The 9,260-nt window shown below is 46.3% G+C and overlaps 2 protein-coding genes across 2 annotated transcripts in view; both read right to left on the bottom strand.

Annotated features, from left to right (window-relative positions):
* SYNJ2BP (synaptojanin 2 binding protein) overlaps nt 1-750 on the bottom strand; it is a 12,379-nt gene extending 11,629 nt beyond the window's left edge. Inside the window, exon 1 of the mRNA XM_015409681.1 lies at nt 585-750. Coding sequence (XP_015265167.1) covers nt 585-648 — 64 coding nt within the window. The 5' untranslated portion in view covers nt 649-750. The remainder of the gene's footprint in view (nt 1-584) is intronic.
* Nucleotides 751-756: 6 nt separating this feature from the next.
* Nucleotides 757-9,260, bottom strand: part of LOC107109110 (disintegrin and metalloproteinase domain-containing protein 20-like) — a 16,827-nt gene continuing 8,323 nt past the window's right edge. Inside the window, exons 2-4 of the mRNA XM_015409679.1 lie at nt 7,869-7,886; nt 5,112-7,057; nt 757-870 (exon numbers count right to left, since the gene is read on the bottom strand). Of these exons, the coding sequence (XP_015265165.1) occupies nt 757-870; nt 5,112-7,057; nt 7,869-7,886 (2,078 nt within the window). The remainder of the gene's footprint in view (nt 871-5,111; nt 7,058-7,868; nt 7,887-9,260) is intronic.

The following is a 9,260-nucleotide window of genomic DNA, read 5'->3' as shown; positions in this document are numbered from 1 at the left end:
GGGGGGAATGCATAAAGTTCCAGTGCCACTCAAAACTCACACACAAATTACCCTCAATTAAGCCCCCTCTTTTAGAAAAATATATAATTCTTCCCTTATTAGGGGGGGGGGGGTCACAAACCTTCTCTTTTCAGTGAAAAGACACATTTAACGACTCCGCAGCGTTAAAAGCCACCCAGGTGTACTTAATAACTTAAAAGGCATGCGACGCGAACCAGAGTGCAATGCGGGCTAACCTCTTTCGCGCCTTCCCTCGCTCTTTGAGCGGCACCGACTGGGAACACTTCCCACGGGTCTATTATGAATATGCTAAAGCAAAGGCTCTCCTCTCCCACGCACTGAAAGTCTTTAGAAACGGCTTTGCAACTCAAAGCAAGGCGCACCACTATACAGGCCTCAGCCGGGCGCTTTCCTGCCAGCTTAAAAAGACCTAGGACTGAGCTGGTGGTCGCCGCTGGAGGAAGACGGTGGAGGCGGAGCTGCAGAGCTCAGGGTGTCACGCCGCAGACCCTCGGCCACGCCGCCGCCGCCGCCCCCTCCCTCCCTCCCTCTTCGTTCCCTCCTTCCCACCCACGACCTTGTACCTGAAGGTCCTCTGGTGAGATTGATCACTTCCTCAGAGAGGAGATAGTCCACCCCTCCATTCATACTTCGCTCTCTTGCAAGGCTCTGCCTCCCACCTGCCCACCCCCTTCTCTTCACGTTTGAAGGTGAAACACGGCAGCGGCCGCCGCAATACTTTCAGTTTCATCAGCCTCACGACAGGAAGAGCCTCTGAGGATTCTGGGATTTGTAGTTCTTCTCGGGAGTAACTATTGGCCGATGCCCGTCTGCAGTCTTCAGTCCTCTCCTTTCTAGGAACATGTTTAGCTTGTATACAAAAATGGCAACTCTGAGACAAAAGATTGTGCTCTCTGTCTCTCTACAGGGATCAATTCCCCTAGGGACAACACTAGCTTCGGAGAGTAGACTCTATGAGAAAACACATTCCTGCGCCTTCTTTTCCTCACATTCTGCTGTCCCCAGACTGTGCTGTCCACTTACAAATTTCCAGGAGTTTCCCAACCCAGAGCTGGCAACCCTAAAACATTTGGAAATACTGTGTGTTGTGTTCTAATGGCACGCGGTTGCCCTTATGTGGCCATGCGAACTGACCTAGCTTTGCATTCTTAGACAATAGGAGAGGATCCTAGAACCAGCCTATGGGCTCATCCGGATCCTCAAGGGAACCTATGGTTGCAATAACACTGTAAATAATCCAATCAGGTGTGTGTGTGTGTGTTGGGGTGTGGTTTGTGATTGTATTTAAAGTGGGCCTCTGGCTGGCTACTGTATCTCCAGTTTTCTCTTTTTCCTAAGTAAAGTATGAGCTGAAATCGCTATGCCTCAGTCTCAGACTTTATACCATGCAAAGGGTTTATTTACTTTTCCATTTTATCATAACAACCCTGTGAAGTAGGCTAGTCTTGGAAACAGTGACTGACCCAAGATTACCTAGCAAGCTACATGGTTATTTTTTTTTAAACAACATTAATATCCCTCCTTTCTGTCTAGTCAGGACCACCAAGGTGGCTAACAGTTAAGCATAATAAAAAGCACAAAACCAATTAAAAAGCAGAGCCAAAAATACCTATATAAAACACAACACTGCAGACCAAAATAAAAACTTAAAACTGCCCCTCCCTCCGATTCCAATCAAGGCTGCCTCTGCTCCGCAGAAGGAACTGGGTCACTGCACTGCAGGGAAAGGCTTCTATTGAAGAAAATAGAGAAATATTTTTTCAACTGTGGTATTTTAGATATCCAGGAAAACTGGGAAAGGGTAGCAGCAATGAAAATATAAAGTGCTGTTAAGTAACTGGGGCTGCACTGTGAACTGAAACAGAACAACAGAGACAGTAAACTACAAGGAGCAGTGAGCAGGACTGAATGGTTTGGAAGAGGAGACATCAAGAGACACAAGCATAAAAGTTACAAGGAAGACGTGGCATATGAGAGACTGGAGATGGGCAGGTCAAAGATGTTAGAACAGGTGTGTAAGCCCACACACTGCTCTTCTGTCTGCCCATCTCAGGCTTAGAGCAAAAGTTTCCTTCTAAGTGGGGATCTGAGCCCAAGTATATCCAGTTGTAGTCGACCACTAAACACTACATCCCAATGGCAACTTTCATAAATCAATAGGAGAACCAGGGGTCATTTGGGGGGGGATGCGGGGGGACGCCATCCCCCCGGGTGAGGTGCGGGAGGGCGGGGCCTGGAGCTCCCTGCTGGTGCCCGCTGAAGGTCGCCGCCGGCTGTGGGGAGGACACACTTCCGGTGATGTCAGGGGGTGTGGTATATGCTAATGAGTTATGCTAATGAGTCCCCCTAGCTCTTTTTCTACGAAATGACCCCTGAGGAGAACATTTCATTCTCTGAAGAAGATGCTGACATTGAAAGTCACAATTCCTCAGCAAATGGATGCAGTTTTGGCTGTATTCATATAGTAATAAGTTAGGATTGGGGTTTTCTTTTTTATATATGTATAATTTTTATTTTATTTTCTACATACATTATACAAAACTACACACTAAAATTACAGCTAAACAACGACCTTATATGCTAGTAATTAATATATTAAGTCAAAGCTTTTCTCTTATTCTAGTTAAGAATAAAAATTCTGTTATATTGATATGCAAAAAAAATTAATTATTGACAATGCAAGATTATATAGTATAATATAAACATTTATTCTAAAGTTTAAGCTATTTTCTGCCTTTCCTTCATGTCTCCTTGCTTTTATAGTCTTGGGGTGGTTTGGGTGCTGCTTCTCCCAATTCTGATTCAGATTCTACTTCTGAGCTGCCATCTACAGATGTTTCATGGCTTTCCAAGCCATGTGAACTGTCCTGTTCTCCTTCTTCTTCTTCCTCTGTGTTCTTTGTATCCTTTTTAGGTTTTTGATGTCTTTTCAAAAACTGCTTCGCTTTAGTAAAAGAGTCAATCTTTTCTTTTTTGCCTTTGTAGTTGAACATCAAGCTTTCAGGTAGTATCCATTGGTAGGTAGTGGTATTTTCCCATAGAAAGGTGGTTAAATTCTTGTATTGTTTTCCCTTCTTCCTTATCTCAAATGGAATGTCTTTTAGTATTCTGATGTCTTCTTCTTTGATTTTCAGTGTAGTCCCAGATGTTGCTTTCAATATTGGATCTCTTATAGATTTCTTAGAGAATCTGACATATATTTCACCAGGCAGGTTTTTTTCCTTAATAAATTCTGAATATGTCCAGTAGATCATATCCATTTCACTTTGTAATACTTCCGCCTTGATGCCTGTCACTGGTGCAAGCGCTTCACTAAGGATTTCTTTCAGATTCTCGGATTTGTCTTCTGGCACTCCTTGAAATCTCAACACATATGAAGATTTTTCCATTTGTAGCTGCAAAAGTTGAGTTTTATCTGAAGATCTTTCTTCTTTCACAACTTCCAGTCTTTGGTCAATTGCTTTAAACTTGTTTTCAACTGCCTCTGTTCTTTTGTTGGATTCTTTTAGCTGTTTTTGTAAAGCCTCCAGGGTCTTGCTGATGTTAGTCATCTGAGCCACCAGAAGTCGCAATGCAGTATCCAGCATGCCTGCAAAGTCAAAGTTCACTTCCGGTTTAGAAACCAGATGTATTGTGCTGGCAGTTCCTTGTTGAAGTTTCGCTTTCGCCACCATCTTTTCATCCCTATAGACATTGTTTATGTTTTGTAAAAGTCTTTAGAAGTTTATTTGTTTTAATGCCTTAACAGTCTGACATTGTACTGATTAAATTCAGCTGTCCGCTCAAACGCCACCACTTTCTGCCCCCTCTAATGCTTTTAAAACTTTGCCATTTTCAAAGGGTGGGTAGCTCCCCCCCCCTCTGCTTTTTCTTGGGGGCACCCAGGCTGACATCTTACTCATCTTCTGCTTCATCAGGTAAGAGAAAGTCTTTTTGTTTTTGCCGGGTCAGTTGCTCGCTGGTCCGGTATGCTTTTTTCATGCCCAAAATGGTTCCACGACAGCGGGGACCTATAAGGGCAGGGAGGAGACTCGATCCTTTGGCCTCAGCCTTGGGAGAGGCACCCCCAGTGCCCCAGGCTGAGAGCCCTCTACAAGGGCTCCGGGGGGAGTCCAGAACCAGCCAGACCTCCTTCCCGCTGTCAGGTCATGGGCTGCTCCCTCCAGAACTTCGGTGGACCATGCCCACCATCAATGTGCCGAAACCGGAAGTCAGGATTGGGGGTTTCTTACCCACTCAGGTATTTTATCCATGTGTTTATGAGATTTCTGTCTCACTCCTCAACAACAGGCTTCCTAAGTAAGTTTCAAAGCATAATAAAAGAACAATAAAACAGAACAAAACAGAGCCAATAACACAATTTACTGTTTAAGCAGGAAATAAATGTATATACAGCAAACCATAATCAACTAACAAAATATATCTAAGAGAGAAGACCCAAACAATCAGAGGCCCTCTTAAAAGCAGTAAGATTCTGCACCCCAAAATTCCCAGCAGGCACTGTCTCCATAGCCTAGGGGGCCACAACAAAGAAGTCCCCCTCAGAAGTGGTCACCAGTCTGATGCCAGATTGAACCACCAGCAAATTATCTTCTGTGGCAGAAGGCACTCCCTCAGATATCTCAGGCCAATGCCACAGAAGGCCTCATCAGTATCTTGAATTTAACCCTGGGATATTTTGCTTGGGAGGTAGGGTTTTTCCAACTCAGGTTGGAGGATAGCTACAACATCCAGATAAAACAAACATTTTCTCTCTTACTGATGAACCCTCTATGCCAATTAGATGAATTCCATAAAAAAACAGTTAAAATTAATCTAAAGTGTGTAACTCAAATGTATTTTATTGCAGAATAGCATGTATACCACACAAATTTATAAGAGAACGCACTATTTCCTGATATTTTTACTACTTTATTCATTGTTCACTTTGATGTTCAGTAGCGGACATGGTACCTCTTTGTTGAAAGGAATCCTGAGATCAGAGCTCTAGTCCACTGAAAAAGTTCTGCCCTGCGATATACAGTCAGGACAGCAGCAATGACAGCAGCGCCAAGGAGCATTAGGAGTCCTATAATATATATTGCACTGACTTTGTGTGGTGGAGGGGGTCCACTGTCAAAACTGCCACCATATCCTTTATCTAGACAGTATGGGGGGGCCCAACCATAATCACAGTGGCAATTTTTGTGGCTGTTACATATTCCCCTATTTTGGCACTTTGTCACATTACAGTCATATTTTAAGAGAGACACATTGGTGCATTCCTTATTAATACACATCATATCTTTGTCACAAGGAGTGCCATCTTTCACAGCTCCAATATCAGGAGTCTTTATTCCATTACGGTAATCTGTGCCCCAGCACAGACTGCTGCTAATGTGCGTTTGGATTATGGTGCTGTGTTCTTCCAAAGAAGATAACTGATCAATGTTTTCACACTGAATTCGTCCACAGAGAATATCCCTAGTACTGCATTTGTTATAAGTAGTGCCATCAGTACCACAGTTGCCAAAGCGGTCACCTTGAGCATTCAGTTCTCTGAAGCAGCCCTCTGAACCAACTGTTGCTTTTGAGCCAAAGATCACCTTGCACTGTTCTTTATGAGTAGAACAATTCCCATGATAACAGTAGGCACCATCTGGACATGGGGCACCATCTTGTACATAAACATCTTCAGGACACCACTCTGAAGACCCATTGCAGTACTCTGGAAGGTCACAGACACCAGCATTTTGCCTGCAAAGACTTCCAGCCGGAAGATACTGGCATTTAGAGCAGCACTCTCCAAAAGCACAAGTGACACCAGAACGCAACTTGCAATCAGACTGGCAACATGGATCTGATTCACAATTTAATTTTGAACCACAGTCACATTGCTCTCCGCTGTCTACTGCTTTGTTCCCACAGTATGTGGGTTTATACTGTCTACTGGGGTCTGAGGCAATTAACACGCATTTTGCTCTATGAGATTTCATTCGAGTGAAATACTGCCTGTAACTGCAATTGCTGAACTGATCACTGTCGGTATGAGAGGCAGCCATAATGCAGGTTTTCTTTTCACAAGTACAGTACTTGTCATCATGCTTCATACCAAGAATATGCCCCTGTTCATGGGCGACTGTGCTAGAAATAAAGAATAAACTGGTACTAGTATATGATTCAACGCCACTTGCCCAAAGGGGGTTACACATTGTTCCTAGATATGCAAATCCAACCATATGTCCAAAATTCTTATATACAAGTAAGTGACCTGCATCATGTTCTACACGTTTAACAAAGGTGTTTTTTCTCCAGTTATTGAAATTGGCAAGTACAGACTCTAGACTGTCAGAAATATTAATGAAATTCCTTTCAGACCATATTTCTAGTCCAACCAAGGCCACACGAATACCAAGTGGCACATACAATGAGTCTACAAAATGGATGATATCCAGCAGCTGCAAAACAACAATAGTTTCATTTCTGCCAAACTGGACATATCGCTCATGTTCTACTACAACTGCAAGCTTTGCATACATTCTTTGTGTCTGCCAAGGAATGTCTTGATCCTTTTCAGCTGCTAAATTCTCTGTATTTTCCATTATGGCTGCTTCTCGATGTTGCTCTTCTTGTGTCACCCCACACCATGCAACAGCTTCCTGTCCTTCCAGTCGATATACCACATGTTGAAAGGTGGCAGACATCGGGACAGGTTCAATTTCATAGGTCTTACTGTCTATTCGCAACACACCTCTAAGACCCCCTGAGCAAATGCTGAGGATGATTAAAGAGGAAGGTATGCCCTGTACAAAACCATCGTAGAAACAGTCATCCCTGATGAATGGATAGTCCACCTGCAGATCCCCCTCCTTGCTGTAAGTGAAAACAGGAAAGTGTTGGGGAGCAAAGGCTCTCTTCTGCCTGAGGTATACCAGGTGGCTCTTCCCTTCTATCTTCAGCAGGTAGTTCACATGCTGGGGTTCTTTGTGCCCATACCTGGGGGTCTGTCTCTTTGGGATGATCACCTCATAAGAGGCATATCGAAACCCTGGAGGGGGTGGTTGGCCAGCAGTCTCTTTCAGGACACTCCTCAAGACCAGCACGAACAACCAGGCAAGATCATTAGTCATTTTCAAGCTGGCAGTAAGAATTTTGTAGGCTACCCAACCTTTGCTTGTCATCCAAAAAAGAAAGTCCTCGTGGCCACTAGCAGGAGGAGAAAAGCAAGACTGGAGGGTGATTCAGAGGGTGACCATGGCAACCACCCATAGGGCTACCTGTGGAATGAGGGCGGAGCTTTGTGTGTCAAAGATCAACAGACATTAAGGAATTTCAGACAGCCTATATATTCCGTTTCAGGAACTGTTCACTAATGGTTTCTGTCTGTCATTTCAGACAGAACCGTTTTAGTAACGGTTCCCTGACAGAATATATTTACCCTTTCATACAGAAACGCTTCTGTCCTGTTTCGGAAGCGTGGCTGAAGCGTTTTTACTACAAACTGCTTCCAGTCAGTCTTTAAATCCTTCTACCGCTTCTGAAGTGCTATGGGGGGCTGTGTAAAATGCCCCTGTAGCACTTCCTGCAATGACAGTTCTTCTGGCAACCTTTTTCTCCCCGCGCCCAATCGTCCTTTTTTTAAATGTTCTATTGGGAGCGCTATGGCGCTCCAGCAGGACTACAAATCAACGCCATAGCGACCCCATTGAGCTCCCTGGACTCCATTTAAATACACTGACGTTCGCTACTGCATCTCACCATGGATTTTAAAAGGTATTTTTGGGGCAGACATTGTATTTATCATGTCTGTTCAAAGAATAAATCACTGAAAAGAGCAATAAGCACAAACGTACCAGCACAGCATGAAAAAGAAGGAGGAGGAGGGGCTTTACTAGTTTGGGCTTTGATGAATTAAAAAGCACCAGAATAGCCTGCTACCTGAGTTTCCAAACTGTCCAGTTCCCCCCCCCCACGCTTGAATTCTGTATCCAGTGAGCCTCTTGTTTCCAGGGGACAGCAGTAGCAAACATCAGTGTATCTAAATGGAGTCCAGGCATCCCAATGGGGTCTCTATGGCACTGATTTGTAGTACTGATTCAGTGCCATAGCACTCCTAATAGAATGTTTTTTTAAAAACCACCCTGTCAGGGAGATCATGCGCGTGGGTGAGGGAATGGCGGGAAAAGAAAGCGGCACCATTTGAAATGACAAACTGCTTCAGACAGCTCCTTATTGGAAGGGAAAGGCTGTGTGAAACGGCCATCCCTGTACCGGTTTAGTCCATGATGGTACAATAACGGTTTTAAAGCCACTGCTCCTGATGGGGACGGGATGAAGAGGTCTCCTGCGTGGTGTTGCGCGGCCAGAAGGCGGCACTGCCTTGCGGTGAGGAGTGGGGGGAGGTGCCTCCAGTTGCAGCTGCCGCTCTGTCCGCCCCCTCCCTCCTGCGCTTTGACCGGGGCTTTGAAAGGTGGCCTGCTGCTGCCTTAGACCAGCCCAGCGGCAACCCACCTGGATCAATCTTCCGGGAAGGTGTTTATCACAGCGGCGGTGGCAGAGAGGTTCCCTCCCTCGGCAGTTTCCCCTCTCCATTGGAGGGCACTGGCCAGAGAGATCCTGCCCGGAGAATCCAGCGGCGACGCTCCAACCTGACTGCCCCACACCTTCCCTCCCCTCCCCTTCCACGCAATGTTTCTGCCGGGTGGAGGCGAGGGGATGGCCTGGAGGCTTCCTCCTCCCCCTGTCCTGGCAACCACCACAGCGCCTGGGGCACCCCATGCCTGTCCGGCTGCCCCCACCCCCGCGCCCAGAAGACCCTCCCGGGGCCGCCTCGTCTGCGCAGGGAGAGCCTCACTCCCGGAGGGCAGGCTGGCGGGAGTCAGGAGGCCGTGGCGGAGCACTCCGGGGAGCGGGGGAGGGGGGGATCCACCCTGCAGGCTGCGGCCAGTCAGTTGCCACCAGCAACAGGCCCCCCTCCCTCCCCAGCCATCTGCTGGAACTAGGCAGCGGGAAGCAGCCTGGGACTGGGACGCCCTCCTCGATGCCTCAGTCCCGCCGGGTCTTCACACTAGGGCAGGAAGCTTCCCCCCCCCCGGGTCAGCAGTGTTGAAAGGGTTAAAAAAATAGCCGAGCGGTTGCTAGGGAGGTTGAACAAGGGAGGAACTAGGGCAGTAAGCTTCCCCCCCCCCGTCAGCAGTGTTGAAAGGGTTAAAAAAATAGCCCAGCGTTTGCTAGTGAGGTTGAACAAGGGAGGACTTCTG

Source organism: Gekko japonicus, unplaced genomic scaffold, assembly GCF_001447785.1.
Source record: "Gekko japonicus isolate JY-2015 unplaced genomic scaffold, Gekko_japonicus_V1.1 scaffold3096, whole genome shotgun sequence".
NCBI lineage: Eukaryota > Metazoa > Chordata > Lepidosauria > Squamata > Gekkonidae > Gekko > Gekko japonicus.
Note: the sequence above shows the minus strand (reverse complement) of the source record. Positions and strands in the feature narration are given on the sequence as shown.